The sequence below is a fragment of the Polyodon spathula genome, chromosome 19 (assembly GCF_017654505.1).
Source record: "Polyodon spathula isolate WHYD16114869_AA chromosome 19, ASM1765450v1, whole genome shotgun sequence".
In the NCBI taxonomy this organism is placed as follows: Eukaryota; Metazoa; Chordata; class Actinopteri; order Acipenseriformes; family Polyodontidae; genus Polyodon; species Polyodon spathula.
The window spans coordinates 7,080,517-7,105,621 of NC_054552.1; the positions used below are offsets into that span (position 1 = coordinate 7,080,517).

General features: G+C 34.8%; 2 protein-coding genes and 1 long non-coding RNA gene across 7 annotated transcripts in view; 2 read left to right on the forward strand and 1 right to left on the reverse strand.

Annotated features, from left to right (window-relative positions):
- The first annotated feature begins 828 nt into the window (after window positions 1–828).
- Window positions 829–6,866, forward strand: LOC121295066 (calcitonin gene-related peptide-like). Of its 2 annotated transcripts, none has more exons than XM_041219370.1 (5): window positions 829–1,392; window positions 2,224–2,315; window positions 2,659–2,793; window positions 4,638–4,822; window positions 5,404–6,866. In XM_041219370.1, the coding sequence occupies exons 2-4, from the start codon at window positions 2,230–2,232 to the stop codon at window positions 4,795–4,797; spliced, it is 381 nt and encodes a 126-aa protein (XP_041075304.1). In that variant the 5' UTR covers window positions 829–1,392; window positions 2,224–2,229; the 3' UTR covers window positions 4,798–4,822; window positions 5,404–6,866. The 2 variants fall into 2 exon arrangements, with proteins under 2 accessions (XP_041075304.1, XP_041075303.1); XM_041219369.1 differs by having other exon boundaries at window positions 840–1,397; window positions 5,404–6,865.
- LOC121295067 overlaps window positions 3,580–25,105 on the reverse strand; it is a 131,724-nt gene continuing 110,198 nt past the window's right edge. For all 3 annotated transcript variants that reach the window (XR_005946846.1, XR_005946848.1, XR_005946847.1), the window contains 2 exons: window positions 4,687–4,791; window positions 3,580–3,668 (listed from right to left, as the gene is read on the reverse strand). This is a non-coding gene — a long non-coding RNA (uncharacterized LOC121295067). The remainder of the gene's footprint in view (window positions 3,669–4,686; window positions 4,792–25,105) is intronic.
- The window catches only part of LOC121295064 (protein inscuteable homolog), a 48,318-nt gene continuing 35,790 nt past the window's right edge, over window positions 12,578–25,105 (forward strand). The window contains exon 1 of one of the 2 annotated variants that reach the window (XM_041219363.1): window positions 12,578–12,935. The gene's annotated coding sequence lies outside the window, so the exon portion shown is untranslated. Of the gene's footprint in view, window positions 12,936–18,308; window positions 18,681–25,105 lie in introns of those variants that run through there. The other variant, XM_041219364.1, reaches the window with a different exon arrangement.

Genomic DNA, 25,105 nt, shown 5'->3' on the forward strand with positions numbered 1-25,105 from the left:
TGCTACCGACTAGAATTGTATACATTTTCAAAACATATGACTACATCAAATTGGAGGTCTGTGAACCCAGGAATGGAACATGGATATTAATCTGGATTGCATATAAATAAAAAAAAAAAAAAGTGGAAATAACTGGTATACACTTCTGCAGTTAACATCTCACTGCTTGCAATGCCTGGAATCCTGCCTCTGCCTTATTCATGTGATTTACTGGTTCTGTCATCTATCTACTACTTAGTTCAACAGCACTAAAAGGCTCATCCACACTAATGGGGTTCTGCTGTGACGCAAGGCAGTCTTTCTGCTGCAATGCTTTATGATTCAAATCCCAATAATGAAAAGTACAGGACATTTGATGCAGTACAACAAACAGGTTTGTAATTGGTTTTGACAAACTCTATTCACATTATCATCCGGATCTGGACAGCCATTCATTGTGACAAACCAAGTGAGGATCAAAAAGACTGATTTCGGGGGATAAGAAGGGAGACAGTATCATTCCGACAATGGAACTGTAGTATAATAGTAGTAAATCATTCTACACAAATAGCAGATAAACAACAATTTAAGTAAAACAATGCCCACAGGTTGAATTACATTGTTTAATGAATTAAACTGTTTCTTTCTTTAGACACAATTACAATATATTTAGAGAGATAACATGGCAGAATATTGTTTAAGAATTTCCTTTTTTTTATATCTATTGCTTAAAATGGTACATTGAACAGTTACAGATCTTTTAAACAAGAAAAAGCATATACTTTCATCTGAGAGTCCAATCCAAATTGAATTAAATTATGAAAACTTTGTGTAACTAGTTTAAATAAGCTATTGCAGTACCCTGTCAAGACTGATCAGGAAAAATGCTCATGTGTTCAGCTGCAGTTCACAATTCCGTACAGCAGATGTCTCTGCTATCAAAGTCTGTGGATTGTGTTTATTGAGTTGGCATTTGACAAATAGTATGCAATGTTGCTTCTTTGGAAGCCCATAAAATATGTATTGCTTGAGTTGATTTCTGTGACCGTTCATTTGATTTGCTCCTGTTTAATTTATGACCTCAATGCATAGTTAGATATCAAATGGTCAACATGACTGGAAGATTTTGTGAATGAAACACTTAGTGACTAAATAATGACGTCATTGGAGTGCTATATCACTTATTAGAGTGCCAGATCTCAGAGCTGGTTGCGGATTGGCTGGCCTCTGTAGCTGGAGTCTGTGATTGGCTGATGCATGATAATTAAACACCTACACAGTGAGTACACAAACCTAAGTGGTAGATATATAGGGATGTGCACCTTAGTTGCATTCAACAGCATCAAGAGTTGGTCTACAAGTTGAAAGAAATCAACTTAATCTATTTTTTCACAGGAAGACCTAATACTTACAGTAAGGTAAGCCATTTATTAGAGCTTTTGCTTTTCTTTTGTTCTTTTCTTTGATTAATTGTTGTGTACTGTGCATATACTTTTGTTGGTAGCAATTTGTAGAACGATGCAAGACTACTGTAGTTTAATTTCATGTAACAAGAAGGTTTTTGTGCTTTATAATGTTTTATGTGGTTTTGTTCCTGTTGTAGAAAATGTCATTCTTGAATGGATTTCCTATGTCAGTATAATATAAATCTTATTTGGGTGGATTTTCAAGAGGACAAATATTGTATATTAACCTACGCTTTCTGCGAACCTAGACTCTAGTTCATTAGAGTAATGTACATATCCCCAAGGGAAGGCTTGCAGCAATCAATATTTTTAATGATACTGCTAATGCAATAACCTGCTTTGTTCACTTCTAAAAGTGCAAGCAGCATTTAGTCTTTTGAGCTGTTTTCTTAACGTAATATATGCTTGGATATTCGCCATATACACATTTAAGTGCGATGTGGTTAATTGGTAGACCAACTGATAGTGAACTACACTTTAAACTTTTTACATAAACCATTATGAAAACCACAACAGAGCAACAGTGAAGTGTTACAAAAAAAGCATTCTAACTGACAGAAGTTATCATATTTTAAATAATGCCGTATTTCCTATTAAAACATGTTTTTGCTGTACACTTAATAGTATAGGAGCATATTTGAAAACAGTTATTTCTTTTTATTAGGTAATACTGAACCTTATATATTTGTTTTGGTATTGTTGTTAAAGTGGCTCATTATTTAGGTATATTTTAGTTAGAAACTGCTCTAGAATACCTAAAGCTATCTTTCAATTTTAGGGAACCATGGTTGTGTTGAAGATCTCTACATTCCTTGTTGCTTATGCCTTGGTTGTGTGTCAGATGTACAGCTCACATGCAGCTCCAGCCAGGTTTGTTGCAATGTATTTAATTTTTTTTAACTGAATCATTATCTTCAGAAAACTTAATTTCCTAATCAAGAGGACACTTTATAAAGAAAATGCAGTGCCAGAGAAAACAGCAATTCATTATTCAAATTCAGTAGCATTTTCTTGATTAAGTTAAATAAGGCTGTTATTTACTGTTCGGTTCTTGCTATTGATATTCCTATCAATTTTAACTCTGAACTACAGTGTGTCTTTTAGCACTATAAATGGAACACATTTAACTGATTGTTTTAATGCACTCAGGGATCTCTATCTTGTTTTAGCATTCAATCGTTACATTTAACTATCATTCACTCTTTGCCTGCAGAACTGGGCTTGAGTCTATGACAGATCGTGTGACACTCAGTGATTATGAAGCCCGAAGGCTACTTAATGCTTTAGTAAAAGAATTTTTGCAAATGACAACAGAAGAACTTGAGCAGCAAGTAACCGACAGAAACAGGTATGAAACACCACATTTTTTTTCTTCCAGTAGTATGACATATTTTTTTTTATTATACCTGCATCCAGCATAAATACATAATATAAAATATCTTTTAAAAGTAAAAATGTTATCCTTCCATTTTTAACAGTCACAATTCTCAAAATGGTCCACTGGTGTGTTTTAACTGTCATTCCCTTCATACGATTACAAGCAATTCCACTGTGACTCCTATTACAGTGGGCCTGTCACTGTTTGCATTAAAATGTGCAGGATTTAGAGGTATGTGGTCAGAAAAGAGATTAGTTCAATCTTACAGGAGAAAGAAAGAACAAAAATGTTATTCCATTTTCTGTCACAACTTTGCATGGATTTATTTATTTGTTTATTTTAAAAAATAATTTGAATAAGCTTGTTTGCCTGCTGATAAATGCGCTAGGGAATGAATTGCTGATGCATGCAATATCTCAACTGTTCTAAGTGGTTTAAACAATGGATGTGCATGTCCTTTCAGTAATACAAGATAGTAAAAATAAAAAGGCATGTTTTTTTTTTAAATGTATTCTATATTGTAGATGTATTATATTTATTTGTAACTTATCAGAGTTTAGTAGTCTGATAGGCTTCATAACACAATTAATATATAAGTATGGAATATGTGCATGACATTTGCCTGTAGTATTTACATTAAAGTAGATAGTGCTAAGAATGAACTAAGTATGCATGAGTGCATGTTGTTATTATGAGCCTGTTTTTGCATGTTGTCTTTTTCTACAGCCTGGATAGAACTATTTCCAAACGCTGCTCCAATCTGAGTACTTGTGTGCTGGGAAAACTGTCGCAGGAGTTGCACAAATTGCAAAGTTACCCTCGCACTGATGTCGGAGCTGGAACTCCTGGCAAGAAAAGAAACATTGTGAATGAGCTGGAAAATGAACTCTACGCAAACTATGAAGAAACCTTTCAAAGCAACTAAGAAACCTTTCTTTTCTCTCCCTCCCCCCTTTTTTTTAATTTGATGCATGTGGATTTACCCTGCTTGATTGACTTGATATCAACCTTGATTGCTAAGCCTTTGTTAGTTTCTTTTAACCCAATTTTCGACAGAGAATGCTAGAGTTGGATTTATATTACTATAAAAATTTAATAATTAAATTATATTAATAAAATCAACTATGGTTAGCCTAAAATAATTGTTTCTTTAGATTTTTTTTTCTGACTTCTCTGGTAATCATTCATGGTAAGGAGTAAATGAATCCTTGATTCAAAGTACTAAGTTTCATGTTTAATAAACTTATGATTTCTACTGGAGAAACCTCTTGCTTTTTAATTGAATATATATATATATTATAATATAATTATAATATATATATATAATATATATATATATATATATATATATATTATATTAGCCGCATGCATAACTGAAGCAAGCATATAGACAGCTATTGGAGACATATTTTAATGAACTGAACTATTAGTAACTGGTTCCCCCTGATTTAGACTGCTTCAGACTAAAGTAGCCCATTATTAGATCATATATTAAAATATTCTAACAAATACTCTTGAAGATGATACACAGGTAAGAATTATATGTTATCCAATTAAGTGCATTCCATTTAGAATTTTGAGTTTATATTGTTACTTTTATTTTGCCATGTAATAGTAGATCATTTGGAATTAAATTTGTATATTGAAATAATCTATATTGTGGTACTCTTCTCACTCAAGTAAAATGTAAATTATATAACAAAGTAATGTATTTATTTAAGTCTATTCACTTTGCTCAAAAGGAATTGATGTTGTGTTTTGAATGAAGGTTGATTTGTTCTCAACCGTCATTTGTTTTTCCTTCCATGCTGCAGCATTACAGCACAGAAACGGGCCTGTAATACAGCCACTTGTGTCACTCACCGACTGGCAGATTTCCTAAGCAGATCAGGAGGGATGGGTAACAGCAACTTTGTACCAACCAACGTAGGAGCCAAGGCATTTGGCAGGCGAAGGAGAGATATCCAGCTGTAGAATAGAAATGACCTTCAGGAACAGGGTGAATAGAACTTTACTTCAAATATACACGTAGGAATACAACTAGAACTGTATAAAACTAGTGAGAAACAACTGAGAGCAATGCATTAACATCTTTTACTTGCAACTCAGTTCATTCTTTGCTAGTATTATAAAGTTGTTTCAGTCCTTTTCTTTACACAGACTTCAAACACAGTCCTACAAACAGTAAAAGTCGAGACAAATTCATTTTAAGGATAGCATGTAGTTGTAATGAATCAATTTTTGCATGTTCTGTAAAGTATTGTCTATAGAGACATTTCTGTAAACTGCTTAGCTGGCTAACTAAGTTTGTGTAGCTAATATTGATAATCCAATAATTAGTGTAGAATTGACCTAACCTGTCATCCTGTTTAATCTGTAGCTGCCTCTAAATCTGAAATTATGTTTATATGATATAATGTTCCCTTTATATTCAGTTACAGTCAGTGGTTAATACCAAAACTTGCAAGTAGCCTAATGTAATTGATTGGTCTAATCATAACTATTCTGGAAATGTGAATTTGTGACATGTCTAAATTTGTACTTTTTAATCATTATTTTTAAAACTGTGCTTTTTTTCAGATCAACTTAACTTAACAAGGCAACATTACATTTATTTTGGGTAAACTCATGTCTCCACTCTCCTCCGTTACAGAAGAATGGCATATAGAATAGAGGACTGACTTCATGTCCTCTTGATGTTATAAATATTTGTTTTGCTTTTGGCAAAGAAAAAATAGAGCACTTCTGTTATGTATATTACAAGAAAATCCTGAATTTAAATCTATTCATTTTTTATGCAAATCTATTTCAAATAAGAACATGATAGCATTGATGATTTATTTATCCTTTGGCGTACAGTACATATGCGCAATGTGATCCATGCTGCTCAAACTTGTCATGCCAGCACTCTAGTATCTCGGGGATTACATTAAAATTCTGCCTAGCAAGGCTGATCTGTAAATTGCTGTGTGTTGTGCCTTGATGTAAAACATTTCATAACATGATTGTATAGTATGTTAAAACAAAAACAAAAAAAAAAAAATTAAAAAAAACAAACAGAAAAACCCCTCAGTATTGTAACCATTGTGAATTTCAGCAAGATTAAAAATGTATTTTAGATACAGTTGGACTGGGATACTTGTCTTATTCCATAGAGATGATGTAGGTGGAAGTGACTTTTTTTATGTCTGTGAGCACAAGTCCTTGTTCATCATTCCATTCAGTTCATCATTGTTGCTTCATCTCATCACACTTCAGAAAAAAAAGCCTGCCAGAACTTAAGAAAAGTCATCGGTTCCTTATTACACACTCCAGAGAAAAATGAAATACAGCCCCATTAACCAGAAGGTAGACCTTTGCTCTTGAATTTTGGCTTGCCAGTTTGAAGGTACTCTTTCCAGATAATCAGATGATGCCACAACTGGGGTGCTGTCATTCCATCTGCCTGGCGTGTTTATTACATCACGGAATGTGAGATTCAGGGATAGGGCTAACATTGGAATCTACTGCAAAGTTTGTTAAATGTAAAAACCATGCTACTTGTGAGATGATTCCCTTAAGCTTTAACATTGCTACTGTAAACTGAAGCTTTGCAAACACTTAAGAGCATGTGACACTGGCATGGAGTTTCCTATTTTCTTTGCTTCTATTCTGCTAGCCTTTTTGGTAACTGGGTGAGTATGCTTATGCCTTATAGTTTCATTGCAGGTCAGAAGAGTTTTTTACTTTTGCTTTTGTTTAAATGTATATCCACCAAGCATGATAGATTAACAGATTGATTAGCAATTTAGCTGCAGGATCCTAGCAGACCAAAGATTCTGTACCACAGCATGGGGCGGTGCTAGCACAAGGACTGTAGTTACAATGGCGTTTTGCCGTTGGTTGAATGGTACCACAGTGGAAGGGAAGTTAATTCCAACCTTTAATTAACTCCTGTTTCTATTAATAGAGGGAAAATGCCTGTTCATTTTACAAAGCAAGAACCCAATAAAAGTAATTCAAGATCTCTTACTCTCATATTATTTGCATCTCATTTATTTTTTAACATTGATAGTTTTTACATACTTTTACTTGACATTACATTATAAGATTGATATACAATAGATATATATATATATATATATATATATATATATATATATATATATATATATATATATATATATGTTGGTGGTTTGGGTACTTCTTATCCTGTCAACCACCAAACCCATGAAGAATAGGACACAATCTGGGTCCTCAGGGCATCAGGTGAAATTTCTCCCCAGGAATCCTGTTCCACTTTATTTGACAGGCTACAAACATTTATTTTAACTCCATTACAAAATCTAACTGTAATAATAATAATAATAATAATAATAAATAATAATAATAATAATAATAATACAAATGTTTCCTCATGCCCACGTCAACAAGTTTAACTCTGATTCTGAGCACAACCTAATAATCCTAGTCCTAACATTAATTATAGGACCACTCCCAGTTTTGATCCCATCCGTGATTAACATTTCCCGTTATAGCCTATACTCTTCTGTTTGTAAATTGTGAATGGAATAATTTAAGTTTTTCTTTTATTTTGACCTTTTGATTAGTGCATGTGGTTGAGTCTCCGTGTACGGTATTGCCATAATCATATATATGTATATATAGCTTCAGAACAAAGTGCAGTATTTAGAGCATATGAGCCCGAAAGGCGAAAGTTATAAAATGTGTATTTTAAATACTCTATCCTGATTGGTGAAAATAGGTCACATGAGGGTGTTGATATCACAGCATATCACCATGGGTCAGCAATTTTTTTTTCAAAAACGGGCAAGTCATTTAAAGGCAGACTCATTTGTGATGAAAATGGGCAGTAATATTTTACTTTAAAATGTAATGAATAAACCATGAATTACAAGAAGTGTAACGAATCAAAACTGCACTTTCAAGGGCAATGTTCAATTCACCATCTGCAATGATTTTTTAATTAATGCATTTTTGGTTTTATGTTTAAGGAACTATTTTTTCTAAGGTCCGGCAGAGGTGGAAGGATATTTAATAAAAAATGACTTTTTTGTTAATTAAAACATGTTTTTACGGGGGTTTTTTTTTTGTTTAGAGTTTTTTGGAATGTTGGTTGATCCATTTTATAAGCGCAATAGGACACTTCAGAGTGTTGGATATTAATATCCACACGTCTGGGCGGTTAAAGCCATAACGCCCAGGTGCATCCCACACCATGTCGTGCCTTATTGCTTACGAAATGTAAGGTAAGGTTAAATCATGTGAAACAGGTGTGCTGCACGTGCTGTTTTGTTAAACACACCTGAGAGTGAGACTGAACTCGCTGCTGGTTCAAACAATATTGGAAAAACACTCGGAAACTGGTGCATTTTCTAACACACATTTACACGTCTTCTTCAAGTTACAGGGGAAAACAGGTAAAGGCACATTCCATGTGTAAGAAGCACAGTTTATTATAAAATGTGTTTCCTGGCTGCCAAGCTGTAGCGTGTGTTTTGCGTCGATGGCATATTGTTCAATTGCATTTTAAGAGTAAATACGGTATGTAATATACAGCGCTTGAAATTCCATATTTCAAGTGTATCCATTGTCATAGTCAAATTGTATTGGGCACTGCAGCCTGTAAAACAGATGTTTTTAAAACGGTGCTATACTGACAAATTATGCATCGGAATGATCGGTTTCATAATAGATACTGGCTGTTTCTTTATCTACTAAGTTATTATCCATATGAGTCATTTTGTAAATGCAAACTATTCGTCACCCAACTTCTAGTACAGGTACTGTAGGCTACTGGAAGGTTTCCACTATGAGGATGACACTCCGTTTACTTCAGTGATTGTTGTTGGAATTCTATTCCTGGCCGTGTGTTACTAGTCTAGTTCTGATACCTTATAGTTAATTGCTTTCAACCTCTACCTAACTGTAATTCCAAAATCCTACTATGGACAGCAGCTTCTGTTTTAAAGCAGTGTTTTACAGTGAGACTGTGGCATTCTGTAAAGCTAATAATTTGGAAGCCTTATGACAGCTAATTGCTGCTGAAAACACAAGTGCTGGTACTGATACTAAACAGAGCTACATGCTCACAAAGGATACAATACAATAAACATTTTAAATCTGTAAATAGTTATGTATCTGCCTAATTTTAATCTGCATAATGTCACTATATGTTATAGGATGTTCTAGTGTTGACAGTACTGGCCATAATTAACCCATTGAATATGTACAGTAGTTATGATAAACTAATTTTTTGTGTTATGGCAAGGAAATATGTACCTTTAAATATCTGCTTATAACTGGGCTGGCAGACACTCATCTGTAGAGAACCTTTCCTTACTTGATGGTCCTCCTAATTGATTGTGTGGACTTGCCTATTCCCAATAATACATTCCTAAACTTGTAGGCATACAGACTCATAAGGATTCTCCTAACCACAAATCCGATGTAATTTAATTTTACAGATCTTTAAACACAATTTAGATGCAAATCCTATGGGAACTGAACATTTTTAAATTAAATTACAGGAGAAATGAGAATTTAGCCAATGGAAAATGTGTATATGTGCTGGGATTTGGATATACCATCTTGGTGCATTTAAAATAATTGAATCAGATTTTCAATACCATGTACCTCTTTTTATTACTGCATAGTGGGATACTGTATAACCACAATATGTTGATTCCTTTTCCATTTTACTAAGGCTGGGAGATGATGTATTCTCAAGTAGTTTAATGAACACAGATAGAAGTGTGTGTGTGTGTGTGTGTTTTTTTTGTTTTCCATTGGCATACCGTGTCGGCCATACTCCAGCAGTGATTTTATACCCATGCCCTATTTTTGCCCCAACCATACTCAACAACTTTTTGCCCACAGCTACAGTACACCCTTGTTTTGTCCAAGCATATTCTTATTTTCTTAGCTGTGGTTTATATGATCACCCAGTATCCTTGGAATCTGGCAAATACTGCAAAATGAAAAGCAATGCCATGTTTGGTAGTATTTGTTTAAATTCCTGGATTTTACCACTTTGAGCCAAAGTTAGTAAGGCTCAAGCACGTCAGGCTAAAAGTTATAACTGTCGCAGAAGAGAATTTTATTTCTAGAAGGCGATTTGGTCTGGTTGCGAGCTCACCCTGCCTCAGATTTCTCTGCATATTTTTTCAAGAAAGTTGGTTCTTAAATGGAAGGTACCCGCATCAGTGCTGAAAACTACAGTTAACTACAAAATCAAGAGGATGGATCATCGCAATAAGTGATAATATTAATATGATTAACTTAAAACCCTATTTTTGCCTTAACTTCCCCATACCTCCGGGGAGGGGAGGGGAGGGGTGGTGTGTGGGCGACGACACGGTCAAACTACGTGTTGATATGTTACCTGTTGTGACTTAATTTCTATTAAATTGTGAACCACTTATTGAGGCATGTGTCATTTTTCAAAAATGTTAAGTACTGATACTCAAAGGCCAATTGACAGTGTAAAGCGTTTGTGTTGATTGTAATTCAGACATGGTAAGGGTTTGCGGATAACATATTTAGACTAGAGCAATACATGCATTTAAGCAATATACTGTACTTGTAATGAAAGTAGTGCTTCACAATTGCCTTTTTGAAGTCATTAGGGGCGTAAGGTATGTTAATAAAAATGGCCTACTGAACTTATTTAGCCTTCTTAAAAATAATCCTTTTGTAAATGTTTTTTTTTTTTTTTTTTTGTGAAATCTAGAAATGTATATAGAAAATGTGTTTTTTTTTTAATGTACTTTTTGTATAGTACATACTACTTTGGCAATTCAAGTTTTCACATTATCTTTTTGTGTTTTTGGTTAATTTTATTTTTTTAACCTCAAGACACTTTCTCACCGTGAGGGGCTTCATGCCTTGCAGAGCTCTTCTATCGCATGGGCATGATGTCTGCACCACCAGACAGGGACAGAACCTTTCCAGAATCTGTCCTCTTCAACTGGAAACCCATGACATGTATTATAATAGTTAATGTATTGGAGGTTCACTTAAGTCTGTACTAACCTGTTCAATCAAATGTAGAGAATTCATATACTATTTGATTACTATTGCTCAGAAAATACCATATTGAAATGAAACCTGCTGCAAGGCATGTGAAGGAAATGCCCACCTGAAAACAACCCTATTGTAATCACAGCATACGTAAATGTGTTGGCTTTGTACGGTGTGTGTGTGTGTGCATGCTATGAAATCATGTTCTTGAAAAATCTGCAAATAGGAGTTTGTTTTATAAATGATGAATATAAATGTGTGTCTATATAATATAATAATTATATATTATATTATAATAATAATGATAGAGTATCATTGTATATAGTCATCAACCTTTGAAAACATAACTATTGTTTAATTTATTTCATTTTTTTGCTGTTTTGTTTTTTTCTGTTGTTGGTTTCTAAATAGTACAATACATAATGTTTTTCAGAACCTTGTCTTGTTTGTAAGATTTCCAAAAAACAGTAGTTCTCACAAGAACAGATTCACCATTAGATGGCAGTGAAAAAAAAAAAAAATTAAATCTATATATGTAATCGTCTTTTTATATACTTTGGTTTTTATCTAAGTCATGTTTGAGATTCTAAACTTTCATTTTTAGGATTTCACATTTTTATTATGCAAATATACAGTACTTGTAATACATGGAGGCAATGTAGCGTATTGCTCCCAGAAAATTATTCTTCTGTATGGTAAACTTTCTCATCATTACAGCAGGGATAGAAATAAGATTCCTATTGCATAGCAGTTTCACCCATTCCATTTTTTAAATAGGAAGTGGCTTTCAATAACCAATACATACCAACATGTACACGTTCCACTGCAATTTAAAGGCTTCCTAAAACTAAAATCCAGCATTAGTAGACATCGATAGATTATTCAAGTTAGTTATTAAATAAGTATCACTTGGTTTAGAATTGCATATCAGTAAACAACTGATTACAATATGCAATGATTGTATACTGTAAACATGTAAATTATCATACATACATAGCAGTTAAATACTTACTCATGCCTCGCAAAATAAAGCTTTACTGTATATTCTCCTACACTAACCTAATACACACACACAGGGATACTGTACACCCCTTTTAGAGGTCAGAGCTGGGGCACAGTGTAGAACATGTGAAAGAAACATTCGGTTCTATAAACCGGGAGACAAATATGCTTGTGTTCTTTTCCCCAAATGATATCTTAGACTGTTCACAATCAATTTTGATAACTGTAGTAAAATGTTAAGCCTGCTCCCACTGCTTAATATGATTTATATGTGGAGTTAGCAAAGTAGTACATGTGTTTCTCAGTAATTTAAACCACCAGTAGCAGCTTTCAGTTTTCCAGAAGACCACAGTTTCCAGGGCTGTGCTGAAACGAGACGCCCTGACTATAAAATTAGATGGTAAAATTCCAGAAATAACATGTCTGCACATAACAAAACATTTATCATTTTAAACAAAGGCTTATTCTTGATTTCATCTATTTTGAAAGAAACTGAATAACATGTTTTGAGAACTATCTTCTCTGCATGTGTGGATTCTTCACGGACTTGTATTTCCACCACCAAATCCCCCCCCCCCCCCCCCCCCCCCCACCCACCCCCCCTTTCTGGTGCACATCTGGATTTTGGCCGAGGTCATTTATTTATACAGCTTTTACTGTTTTGTGGTTCGGATTTTTTTTTCCTTTGCACTTTTTTAAGTTATTTACCTTCTACTGTTTTTATACAAACTTAGACCTAACAAAGTCTTTAATTACATGTTACCAGAACTGACCACTCTGCAATTCCATGCTTGACCGCAAAATCTTTAAGAATACAGTGTTGCTTGCCTGATGGTAGACAAAAATAGAATAGTTTCATGTCTGCTTGGACTAGAGCCCAGCTGAAACTATGCACTGCGTGACTGACAGAAGGATGTGGTCTTTAGTCAAAAGCAAAATTCTAATGTCAATTTAGACTTCAAGTGTGCCGTACTCCAGTTTGTTGAAGGAACCAGGCAGGTCTGCAGAAACAGCTACACCTTGTAGATTGCGCTTAAGTAATCAAGTGAAAGGAAACATCCAGTCTATCTACACAAAAAACGTTTGGTGTAAGTACTGTCTGTTAAATATGTGTTTATCGTGTTGAACTCTGAAACTGTGTAGCAGCATTTTTAAAACTTAAGTTCACTTGATGAAACAAGTTCACTGGTTGCCTTGTAGTGTGTGCTTCATTCGTGGTATCGGAGACAAGTGTGGGCTGCAACCCCTGCAAATGATGTGTCTTGCTGGTTAGGGATACAGTAGCTGAAATGTGTCTTCTGAATGTAGTTCATTATTTGCCTTTTCAGAGTGCAGTAAATGTTTTGAAAGCTTGTTTTAATTTTTTTTTTTCTAAATAAATAGTTAGTATTAAATCAGTATTCCATTGTATTGCCGTTAACATTGTTATTAAACTAAATTATTATCTGCATGCAAAAAAAGGACTCGGACGATTTAAACTGAGTGGAAAGTCAAACTACTTTTTTTTTCTGAAATCAGTCTTTACGTGAGTTAATTGATTCAAGGTCTTACTCTAAACACTATAGTAATGATTTCTTATTAGAGAAAGTAAAAAGTTGGAGAAAAGTGTGTGCATCATCATCATCATATATACAATGTGTGTGTGTGTGTGTATGTATGTATGTATATCTCTCTCTTACTCACTCACACACACACACAGAGTAGTCTCTGTCTAGGAGAACACCTCATCAAGAAGCAAGCTTTCTTAGCCGAAGTGTTCTTTGAGACGCAGTTGACCACCAGACACAATGTCAATCACTTTATAGGTATTACTTGTCATGAGTCATGACACACATGCATCGAGATATGAAATTAGCTGAATACGTAAGAGAAAAGCAGTAGGCAAGTGTAAATAAACTATAATAATAATAATAATAAAGTAACATTAGGTTTAGGGGGCCCACTAAAATATATTAATTAATTAGTAAATATGGACTGTAGATGGGGGGTGTATTGTGGGAAATTATGGCCCCCGAGGGAAGAACGATAGTTACCAAGGGGACTATAATGCTCGAAGCCACAGGAATGTTAGAGTACCACTTGTACCCTGGAGGTAACTACAGTTCTTCCTCTGGGCCTTTTAGTTTCCCACTATGAGCTGCGGTCTATATTTGTTTTATAAATCAGTCAAGAAAGTAATGTTTCTAAAGTCCATTGCACATAGTTATTAGCTATTTTTGGCATAGAACTGTCCATCTGACTTTCTCACTGCGGCAGAGAATTCTCGGGGGAGCCCGTTGAGTTTGTATTTATTTACATCGTTGAGTTGGATTTGTTTGAATTTTAGGAAGTCAGAAAACACTGAAAATGATTTTAGTGATTGCACATTTGTGCTTTGTAGTATATTTTGTAATTCATTTGGTGTTGTCTGCCATTTTGCTTTGTTGTGTGAAGAGAGAGAGGCTGTTCAATGTGATAGCACTTGAGGGAGTTATTTTTTTAAATTGAACTTTTTTACTATTGACCATAAGCAGCGTCACAAGGGCAATAGTTAGATCTGTCTGAGTTTTTAACCAATCACATGCCAGGCCTGAATTTCCAAGGACTGATTTAAATATTATAAAAAACAGCTCGACATTTTATGTACCATTACACCAGACACAAAACTAACACAATGAGCGTACTGCATATTTCGAGGCAAATCTGTGTGCTCTGGGATTTAGAGTGTTCGCTTGTTTGATATAATAAACCAAGATGTATGTGCTTCACAAAGCATACAATAAATTAGCACATACGATCCAGTAATTTAAACATTTGTTTTGTTTGCACAGTTATCTGGTTACCATTAGTCTTGTGTATTATAAAACGTGATGTCCACCCGTGTAACAGGTTGCTTGATACTACCCATTAGTATCAAATTAATTTTTATTTAATTACTTCTTCATCATGAATATAAGTTCATTGGTGTTGTGAGTAAAGCTGTCGATGCTAGTTTGGCCTTAAAATGTGTTTGTGTATGTGGCACTGCCTGTTGTAAATGGATAGAAATAAAGATAAACCACTAATGATATGTATTAAAGTGGCTGAAATCCAGATGGGAGGGCAGCCATGCTTCAGTGAATACAGCACTGTTTTAAGGCTTACAGCTGAACATATTAATGAAAGTAGCTATTGGTATCAGATTTCCCTTTTGTATCCTCCCAGAAAGACTCTTTGTTTTAGATGGCGTGGCACAGCTCGGTCTTTCTGGGGGTTAAATTAAATTAATATTTGTCTTTTTTTTTCTTTTTTTATCTGTTGGTCAGCGGCAGGACTTTTCTAATTTTTTTTAGAACTTTGTGCGTGTCATTTTTTTAAGCGGTTGCAGCCAATGAAATACTGTCCTTGCCTGTGGTCCGTTTCCACTCTATGAAGGTCTTGAATGTGCCATTTGATTATTAACAGGAAAGAAGCCCCAGAATGGGGGACAAATTCACTCCAAGTGAAATGACCATGACAATGGAAAACTATCTGAAATCAAGGGCTGCAAATAGAGATGCAGTGTCTTTAACCTAGTGTAGCACCATGTTGCTGAACATTTGAGACTTGTATAATGAGTGCATGTACATAGTATGGGAAACGTGTGGAATGATTTTGTTCGCTTCAATCACCTTAAATTATTACAGGGCACACTTTTACTGTATAAAAATAGATTTGCTACCTCCTGCGCACTACATTTTGCTGTTACATTCCCAATTGCAAATATTATGGTAAGTTGATCAATCGGTGAGTTGCCCCTGAAGTAATTCCACTACCCTACCTTTTGAACTGCTTTGGTTTGCCTATTATACAAGATCTTGTATGAGCAGTTAGGTTCATACCAGGTATACTGCCAATAATTTGTATGCTTTGTAACATGTTGCAAACAGCTGTCTACTGTTTGCTGAAAAGTGCATTATTCTTCTAACATGCCATTTCAAGTCATGTTCTGGCATGTCTGTAGGTTTCATTTGAGACTTTCTCCTGCTTAAACCAGTTTATTTTGAAAAGCTACTTTTTAAGCCTATTAGTTGAGCTTCTACTTCTGCAGAATTGGCAATTTATGGTACTTTTTCTGATTGTCGCAGAATGGGAATGCTCTGTAAGGTCTGATTTTTTTTTTTTTTTCCCTATAGGTGAAATCAAATGGTGACCTGCCAATGAGTTAGTAACACACCTGTTGAATGTGAAGTGGAACGTTATTCCTTGTTAACCTGGAAAATCCAAAGACAGTTGTTGCTCATGCCGTAGATGCACAAGGTGTCTTGTCGAATAACATGTGCTCGTTAGTCTTAGCTTCACCTGTCAAATTCTTACGAGATGCTCTTTTTGTTGTCTTTGCATGTTTAACAGTGAGTGGTGGAATAACAGGCTCTCCTGGTGCTACATGTATTGAAAATGAAGGATAACCAACTTGACATTTACCGTGTGTAATACATTTGATTTCAATTTAGTACCACTAACATATACCTCATCAGGCAGTGGTTCAATAAATGCATAACTTATCCACAAATGTTTGGGATACAGTCATTTGATGTGTGCTTTTTTTTTTTGTAATGTGACCTAAAAATACTTAACAGTATCCATATATGTAGTAAAATTGAAGGGTGGCACATAGTTTCAATTCCATAAACCAGAATTAGTTTTTGTTTGTTTTTTTCTTACTTCAGAGTAAATGGTTCAACAAAATACTGTGTAGCAAGATTTTTTAATGGGCTGTCATGTTTTGCAAACTATAAATCCAAGGGTCCTTAGAACTAACCCATAATCTAACTCCAAAACTACATTCTTTTCACACAAAAAACTTTACACAAGTATCTTCATTCCTCGATAGACATTCTAAAATGATTCAATTAATATGTACTTTGTACTTAGTAAGAGGTTTAATTAGTTGCCAACCCCTGTTTTAAAAGCTGCCTCCACTTTTACTTGACCGAGGAAAGGCTAGCCAAGAATTAGAAGACTGTATCCAAGAAGAGTATAATTTTGCTTCCTAGATTCAGTACCCCATAATCACATTGCAATTAAAGCTGCTTCTGGCTGAAGGTTGAGAGCGTTAGAATTTTAACTTATTATTTATTTAGCGAATTGGGGACTGCAGATATTCTGTTTTTAATATGAATTATTTAAGCACTAGAATTAAAATATTGAGCCAGTTCTGTGTTAGATTTGAGATGAAGTGAGGTTCTAAGTGGCTGTGGTTTCACTTTTCTTGGTAATGGGGTGGATTTGCTCATTTGTGGGAGGTAAAGTCACACAACACCCATCAATGGGGATGCTTTTTATTTTTCTACTACTTGACCAGGCTGGCTATTTTATAGTGACATTTCTGTTATTTATCTGTACTATCAAGTAAAGGCTAAACAATTTACTAAATACAGTACGACAAAACAAATTACTTTTAAAAGTTTACATTCATAAAGACACATAATTATGCTTGTATTTATTTATTTTACTGAATTGTCAGACTAAGAATCATTACTATGAATTGCAGTCTTCAGCTCTGGTAATTTGAGGAGAAAATAAATATATGTTTAGGGGAAAAAAAATGTAATCGTTGGGTACATTTTTTTGAAGTCTTAGACATGTTCTATGTTTTTTTTTTTTTTTTTTTTTTTTTTAAAGCATTGGCTGGTTAAACCCTTTGTGGTTATCAGAAGCTTGGGAATTGTTAAGGCTCTTCACTAAAAATGTTTAAAAAAAATAAAGGACTGTTTTTTTAATCTTTTTTTTAAAAGAAAGCTGTACAAATATTGACCTGATTTTTGTAAGAAATCGTGTGCCTTAGCAAGATTGGTTATAATCTCAACCTCAAAATTACAATTAACTTTACTTCTGAGTTTCTTTGTCAACATAGGATGAAAGCAACTTTTAAGCTAGTTCGAAATGATTAATAACACATTCCATGAGTTTCAAAAACATTCCTTTCTGTGTTTCCATGGTAATGTACACCACCAGTACCCACAGTGAGCTAGTGTACAGCTGTTGCTTCTATGAACAGGAAAAGGATCCGTAACATAACTGAGAACAGTGGTATATTGTAATCCTAGTAATGGTTTAGTAAACAAATTGAGGCTGGGACCAAACGGTAGGCCTATTGATGTAGCTTGGCATGCTTAAAGCTACATATCTCTTCCAATGGATGACCTTGTTCATGGTGGTTGATATGCAGCTCTTCCAGTTGGCATAGATGTTGGTAATTCAGTAAACATATGGTTCTAGGAAAGTTAGTCGAAATTAGTTATAAAGTAAGTTGATTTAATTTAGGTTTAAACATATTTTATTTTCCAGACTTTGTTCTGGCATTGTTATATAAACAGAATACTCCATGAGCACATCTGGAGTTCTACAATCTGTTTGTTTAGCTGATTTTAAGGATTGCCATCATTCTTTATGGAATAGCTGCTCTCTGTATAGATGCTCTGCTAGCTTTTTTTTTTTTTTTTTTTTTTTTTTTTTTTTTTTTTTTTTAATTAATTTCCCTCCTTTGTGCAGAGGCAACTTTTGCCAGCATTCCAAAACGGGAGGAGGAGGAACCACTGGAACTCGTTTTAGTTAAGTGAGAAGCAGCTCAAGAATCTTTCAACCACAAAACTAAGCCCCACAGCTCTAGGGTTTCATTCTAACCAGATTAGGCAGCTCTAGGTTGCAGGAAAGGTGTTCCCTTCCTTTTCAGATCAGGTGACAATACATTGGCAGTTTTAGGAATATTTCTTATCTCAAGTCTGCTGAGTATTTGCTAAGAACTCTCTTTTGACTTTTCTTAACACATGAATATACAGTTGGTGGAGCACACAGATATACCTTTTGATGAATTAGGAGGGTCACTGCTATAGGTAGGTACATTTCCTTGCTTTATTGTGAATTTACTTATCCATACAATTTCATATTAAGGTGAGCATGCATGCCATGTTGAAATTCTGTGGGTACATTTGGGAATAAGGAAGGATTGACTGCCTCATATACATTTAATCATCTGCACTACAGACTTCATTGACCTGGTATTTTTATTTTATATATATTTGATTTGAGGTTTAAATTTTGAACACTTTTCTACTTGCTAAACTTGTCTAGCCTGGTACAGTCCTATTTAATACTGCTTTCATTCTTTCCTCTGGGCTTGAGAATAATATTTGAGGAGCTGGCACTTGAAGTTCAGCAGAAACTGAAAACATGCATAGGTGAACTGTTGTATTATTATGTTATATTATGTCAATTTGAGATTTTATCTACCTAAAGCTTTTCTGTATGCTCGAGGTATCGACATTTTTTTTTTTTCTGATGCGCAGTATAAACTATTCTTCGGTCTATCTATCACAACAACATAACTTTATTCGTCTCAAACCAATATTTGCAGTTATATGGCACACTGTCAGTATGGGTGTTTAGTTTTATTCATTCTTTCTTAAATATTACTGTCAGACTTTTATTCTGGGCTGTCCTGAGATCTTCTGGATTATGCTTATTCGATTTTCTTTCTGATGAGTCATCAGCTGCCATTAAATGGAAATTACTTTTGGTCAGTACCAACTTGGGTTGGACCACCGTTTAAAGCAATTGAGTGTTGTCAACATTTAAATTGCTTGAGACTATTCCCATAGTTGTGTGTGTTGTGTTTTTTTTTTTTTTTTTTTTTTTTTTTTTTTTTTTTTGTCGTCTTAAAGAATTGGATCCCATTACTCTGTACTGGAAAATGTGCAATAGGTTGTACAGGGAACACCTTTAAATCAATACCATTTATCCCCAGATAGTACAGTACAGTGCATAGGATTTAGGAGGAGCTGAGAAGATTAATATTGAATTAATCAATTCCTTTATTAATTATGATTTGTTCATGCACTATGAAAATTAGTAATTAAATTGCTGTGTTCAGGATTTAGCTTATTAGGAAAGTACTGATCATATGCTGCAGAAGAAGCAGCTCAGTTTCTAATAATTTATTATTCAGAAGCTCATTGCATTGTTTATTAGCATTCCCTAGAGGGGAGCAGTGGCTAATAAACCTACTATCGTTTTACAAAGGAATGGAGCCAATGGTTTCATTTGTGACTCCATGCAACCTTACCTTTTCGTAGCCACAGTAGCCTGTTTGAGGCGTTGTGGAAATAATTAGAGTATCACTTTGTGTTTGTGGATCTATATTACTTGAACAAGGAACTGTATTATATACAACAGTTTTTTCATTGTATTCTCTGTAAGCTAGCAGGTGTTATGGGAATTATAACATGGATACTTATCAATTTCCTTTAGTTTATTAATTGTAGCATGATCTACAGTGCTGCAGGTTTTCTACATACAGGGTTTACATTAATTGATACCAGGTTATTTTAATCTAATGGTCTAAGCTCCTTTTTTGAGTGCTGTAACTTCTTAAAAACAAAGGATATTTTTGATAATATATTGAACTGAAGAAGACAGATGTGCCAAGAAAGATAAGGTAAATTAAGTTAAAAGTCAGCATACCAAGTACAGTAGGTCTGTGTTTAGTTTAGTTTACTCGCTCTGTTTCTATCACTTTGTGCCACACCTTGTGTTTCTGCAGGATTTTTCAAGATGGTTATGATTCAAAGTGATCTTTTTTCAGTCTTGCTGTATACCAGTATTTAAGAATTTCCACTTGAGAAATTGTTATCGACTGAAGTTGTTTTCATTCTTAATGTCTTGAAGGTTTTAATTCAGAATTAAAGTGGCTGATCCTATGAGAATGACACATTGTGTAACACATCTGCTGTATTTCAGCACTGAGTAACATTACAACAAGACTACCTTAAGATAACTAAGTAGACTGTTTGGGTGTTGTACACAGACACATAATAAGACATAGATATACATCCTAGTGTGTTGGATTAGTTTACTGGTCTGCTGTTAATTTGACTTACCATTTCAACTGTATATTACTGGAGCAGTCTGCAGTTTTGGGTGCATTTTGCCCCATATGTCTCTCTTGCAGTATACACCTTGCCTTCTACATATCACTGACTGACTGGTCTTATGTGGGAATTTAAACTTGCAGTAAGTTGAAAGCAATCTGAACATTCTGTAGGGGACAAATTGTTTGATCCTATAAGTTATAACTTGACACCTGGAATTGGTTACACAACAGAAATGTATTCCCAGTACTGCTTATTTTGTAGTCAGTTTGACATGTGAAAGTGGAAATATCTTAAGGAACTCCTACATTTTCTAAACTATAGGAAAGATGTATTGACAAGACTCACATGTGGGTGGCAGTACTGGTAGCAGGGGACTGGTGGGCGTGGTGTTTGGTACTGTTATCTCATTATTAATGGGCTCATTATTAAGACTGATTAAATGGAAAGTGAAAGATATCTATAAGGCCAGTGACACAATAGCTTTATTTGTCATTTGAAGGTTTTTCCATTGCTGGAATCAAATCCAATAAGAAAAAATGAGGTTAGTTGTTGGGTTCCAGCATATACCAGTGCTCCTTCATCATTCTGCCAATTTTCAGTTGCATTAGCAGTGAAGGATTGTGTTTTTTTTTTTTTTTCAGGATGGTAGTGGTTTGACATTCTTCACAGGTTCCTCTTATCCTACACAAAGTTCCTTTTCCTTTTTTGTAAACCTCCCACCATCTTTGAAAGGGTATATCATTCTCACAAAATGTTTGACCTGTAATGAGAGCTCTTTCTAAAATCAGTTTTTCTTCATAAAGGTTGAAAACTTTTTATCAGCACTCTCTTATTAGTGCACTTTTTGAGAGTTATTGTGAGTTGCTGCTGGAGAATTGAGGACAGTTTTGTGTATTTGAAGATATAGAATTTAATGGCTGGTGTTGTTTTTTATTATGAAAGTCTTGACTTTTTTTCCAATTCATTTGTATATATTCCATCTAAACATCTCTCCTTTTTACCTATGTCCTCAATTTTTCTTCTCTTCTGTCATCTGTATTTTTGCCATCCCATTTCCTTATGTAGTCCTTTCCACTGCTCCCCATTCCTCATCCCTCTCTTTGTCTTCAAATGCCTCTTCTACTTATTGACTCTTTCCTTCTTTCTCTTCTCCATGTGTCCTTCCTTTTCTATTGTTATCTTGGCAATCCTTTCCTGTTTGCTTCCCGTTTCATTCTCCTATTTTCCTTTCAAACCCATCCATGTAATCTCCAAAGCATCTAGCCCTGGTGTTGGCTACATCGATCCTTGTCCTTACTTCATATGGGTGAAATGTATCTCATCGTGTAAGAGGATCTGTTAATTAACCTCTTTGCACTCATTGTAGTGAGGCACTGGTATTTTGTCCCCTTTTTTTGCTTTTCTGATGATGCCACATTTCTAGTCATTTTGTTTTTGCTACCATCTGTGCGGTGTATAATCTGTCTGTTAAAATAATTATCTGGTCTAACAGAATACATGTTTCAGATACTGGATAGTTTGCATCCTTTTAATGGATGCTAAGCTCATCGTCCGACATATTGTAGTTTTAAAAGTATCTGCACAACATAAAGGCTGCAGTACCTCCATATGATAAAAATGCATTTCCAATTTCCAGTATTTCCAGTGCCTGTAGAAAGTCTACACCCCCTTGAACTTTTTTCACATTTTGTCGTGTCAGTGCCTCCCAGAGTTTCATGCATTTAAATGAGGATTTTTTCCACTTATCTACACACCATATTCCGCACTGTTAGCCTCCACCCCCCTGAGTTAATACTTGTTGGAAGCACCTTTGGCAGCAATTACAGCTGTGAGTCTGTTGGGATAAGTCTCTACCAACTTTGCACACCTAGATTTGGCAATATATGACCATTCTTCTTTACAAAACTGTTCAAGCTCTGTCAAGTTCCTTGGTAACTTGTAGCTCATGCAAATGGCCATTGGCCTCTTGGTAGCCTCTCTGATCAGTCTCCTTCTTGCTCGGTCATCTAGTTTGGAGGGACGGCCTGATCTAGTCAGGATTTTAATGGTGCCATACACCTTCCACTTCTTGATGATCATCCTGACCGTGCTCCAAGGGATATTCAAGGGCTTTTGATATGTTTTTATACCTATCCCCTGATCTGTGCCTTTCAACAACTTTGTCCTGGAGTTCTTTTGAAAGTGCCTTGGTGCTCATGGTTGAGTCTTTGCTTTGAAATGCACTACCCAGCAGAGGGAACCCACAGGAACTGCTGAATTTGTCCTGAAATCATGTGAATCACTACAATTTAACACAAGCTATTTCAGATTTTAGTTTTAATTTAATTTTCTACAAATTTCTAGAATATTTTTTTCACTTGGAAGTTGTGGGGTAGGATGTGTAGATAAATAAAAAAAAAAAAAAAAAAAAAAAAAAAGATTTTTTTATTGCATTTTAATTCCAGGCTATAAATCAACAAAAGATGAAAATTTTGAAAGGGGGGTGTAGACTTTCTATAGGCACTGTATGGTATTAATGGGTAACAAAGGTAGTGATTGATAGTTCACATTTGCAGATTTTAGTACCTGATAAGTGATGTTTTTACTGTTTACTAAACTTGCATCTGATGAATGTGATTGCATAGAAGTTTTCACAAAAGATGATTGACCCAGAACTAACAATCCTGGAAATTCACAAACCATCAGTCTTTTTGATTAGCTGTAGTTGCAACCTGCAAAGATACAAAAACTCTGGGTTCTAAACCCTGTCAATTTATCAAAAGCCCCAAGCCGGTTTCCACTGCAATGCTTGGATTGATTGAGGGTTTCTTATTTCTTCGGACAACCCAGCATCACTTTGAGCAGTGGGAGGTTTTTAATTTTATTTATTTATTTATTGATTTATTTATTTATGAAAAGGCAAGTTTTGAGGGTGTCCCTTCCAAAAGAATGCAATAATTTTAAATATGCATTTTGATAGAAATATTAACAAAGAAAACAACTTTTCCTATTGCATCACGTGGTTATCAGACTCATGGTAGAGTGTGCGTACTCAGCCAGGTTGCCCTATTATCCTTAGATGACAGTGCACCCATTCAGCAAAGCTGTGTGGGATTGGAATGTTGAGTATGAGGATGACCTCCCACACATCGAAGCCTCAAACCTCCGATATTCTGACTTGCATAGAAGGAAAAACATTGAGTGAAATACATTGCCTCATTTGATTTTCAAAGTGTGGTATACGAAGCACAAGTACAGAGAACCATCATCTGTAATTTACAAACCCAGGACTGGAAGACCCAAATAGCTGTCTAACAAGGATGAGCAGTAGTTGAAGATAATGTCCTTAAAGAGAAAGAAGACAAGCATTGAATTGACAACAGAACTGGCAGAAGGCACAAGCATGATGAATGAAGTCATTTTTTCATAGCATTAGGGCATTAAAAAAAAAAAAAAAAAAAAAAATCGTTTTGTTCATTTCAGTAGTAAAATGAAGTTTGTGAAGTTAAGAAATAGATGAGTAAATATCCATGCCAGCGGGTTGTTTGGGTGACCAGTGCTGTGCCGACATAACTTTGACAATAATTGTTTAATAAATATAATTACAATCAAATGAAGGTTAATTGTATTGATATTACTTCAGGATTACCATACTAAATAGTATGAGTATTGGAAACAATCAGACGTTCACCGTATTGAACTGCGTTTTTTTTTTTTTTTTTTTTTTTTTTTAGATTTTATGAGATTTACCCTATCCCTCTCTTTTGGTCTTTTTTTTTTTTCAGCCACAAACCTGATTTACCATGATTTACACATTCTCCCAAATGTGCATGCGCATCGCCATTCAGCATGGAAACCCCATGATTGTGTGATGTACTGCTCAACAGATTTCACCCATGTTGGCAAGTTTATTTTTCTCCAATTTGTTTTCAAAATCAATTCACAATTCCAATTTCAAATTCCTTTTGAAGAAATTGGAATTTGTCTTAGAAACAATTACTGCTGGATTGTTCCACTACTTTCATGTGAAGCCAATTTTAATTGATTTACTCTTGACATTCATTAAGTATTTTGTTGCCACGGAGAGAAACTAATTTTAACAGAATACTAATCATTTCAGTTTTGATCAATGTGTTGGAATTGATTAAAAGGGAACAGAAATGGCAATTGCAATTTTAATTGGGAATTGATTTTAAAAAGAATTTGGAAATGGAATTGACCCCAACCCTTCTTGTTGGTAAAATTAGATTAAGATCAGTAACTACTCGTGCACATGGGCCTTTTTTTTGTGTGCAGTGGTTAAGACGCCTGCTTGACAATGAAAAATGGATGATTTAGTTCCTCCTAATAATTTAATTTCAGCACAGTGAGGAATTATTAGCTAAATGGATGTGAATAAGTCACAACCC

What these genes read in the sequence shown, in the direction of transcription:
- LOC121295066 (XM_041219370.1), top strand. Translation starts at nt 2,230, where the DNA reads ATGGTTGTGTTGAAGATCTCTACATTCCTTGTTGCTTATGCCTTGGTT. An exon ending in TCACATGCAGCTCCAGCCAG is followed by an intron (nt 2,316 to 2,658) that starts GTTTGTTGCAAT and finishes CTTTGCCTGCAG; the next exon opens with AACTGGGCTTGAGTCTATGA. An exon ending in CAAGTAACCGACAGAAACAG is followed by an intron (nt 2,794 to 4,637) that starts GTATGAAACACC and finishes TCCATGCTGCAG; the next exon opens with CATTACAGCACAGAAACGGG.